This window comes from Penaeus monodon, chromosome 24 (genome assembly GCF_015228065.2).
Source record: "Penaeus monodon isolate SGIC_2016 chromosome 24, NSTDA_Pmon_1, whole genome shotgun sequence".
Lineage (NCBI taxonomy): Eukaryota > Metazoa > Arthropoda > Malacostraca > Decapoda > Penaeidae > Penaeus > Penaeus monodon.
This window is the reverse complement of record NC_051409.1, coordinates 33,131,297-33,131,897: the sequence shown is the minus strand read 5'-3', so window position 1 is coordinate 33,131,897 and position 601 is coordinate 33,131,297. Positions and strand designations below refer to the sequence as shown.

The following is a 601-nucleotide window of genomic DNA, read 5'->3' as shown; positions in this document are numbered from 1 at the left end:
ATTATTTCAGAATGATATTAATGATATGATAATATTTGTGATAAATCTTATAAGACACGAAAAACAAAGCAAAAATAAATGGAATTTAAGAGAAAAAATAATGCATAAGTGTAATGACACTAGTAATAATAGCAAAATAAGTAATTTTGTTGTTATTGTTTCTTAATTCTGTACAATTGCACGAAATGTCAACTTTAAAGCACTAGGCTGCCATATCCAGTACACACTATCTCCTTCGATTCTCTGTCAAGGGCGTACCATTGCCAGTCCCTTGTCCTTGATCTTGAGGCGCCCCCGTAACCCGCCCTTTCCATCCGCAGACACAGAACACCGTGTACGAGCTGGTGTCCGACATGAGCGGGCGTCAGGATGTCCTGGACGAGCGCGTGACGACGATGGAGGACAAGCTCACGCAGATCCAGGAGGCGCTGGATTCGCTCCCCGACGTCCTGGCTCGGTGCCTGCAGAAGCACCAGGAGCTCCTTGATCAAAGGCGAGTCGCCGCCCCCTCCTCCAACTCCCTCCACCCTGACATGGCAGCCCGGCCGGGGGGCTACCCGGCGCTCACGGGCAGCCAGTCCCCGCGGGGCTCGCCCGTCTG

General features: G+C 50.4%; 1 protein-coding gene across 1 annotated transcript in view; it reads left to right on the top strand.

Moving 5' to 3' along the window:
• LOC119588724 (small conductance calcium-activated potassium channel protein-like) overlaps positions 1-601 on the top strand; it is a gene marked incomplete at both ends in the record, with an annotated part of 34,281 nt that extends 33,680 nt beyond the window's left edge. The window contains 1 exon segment of the mRNA XM_037937366.1: positions 321-601. Within this exon segment, the coding sequence (XP_037793294.1) occupies positions 321-601 (281 nt within the window).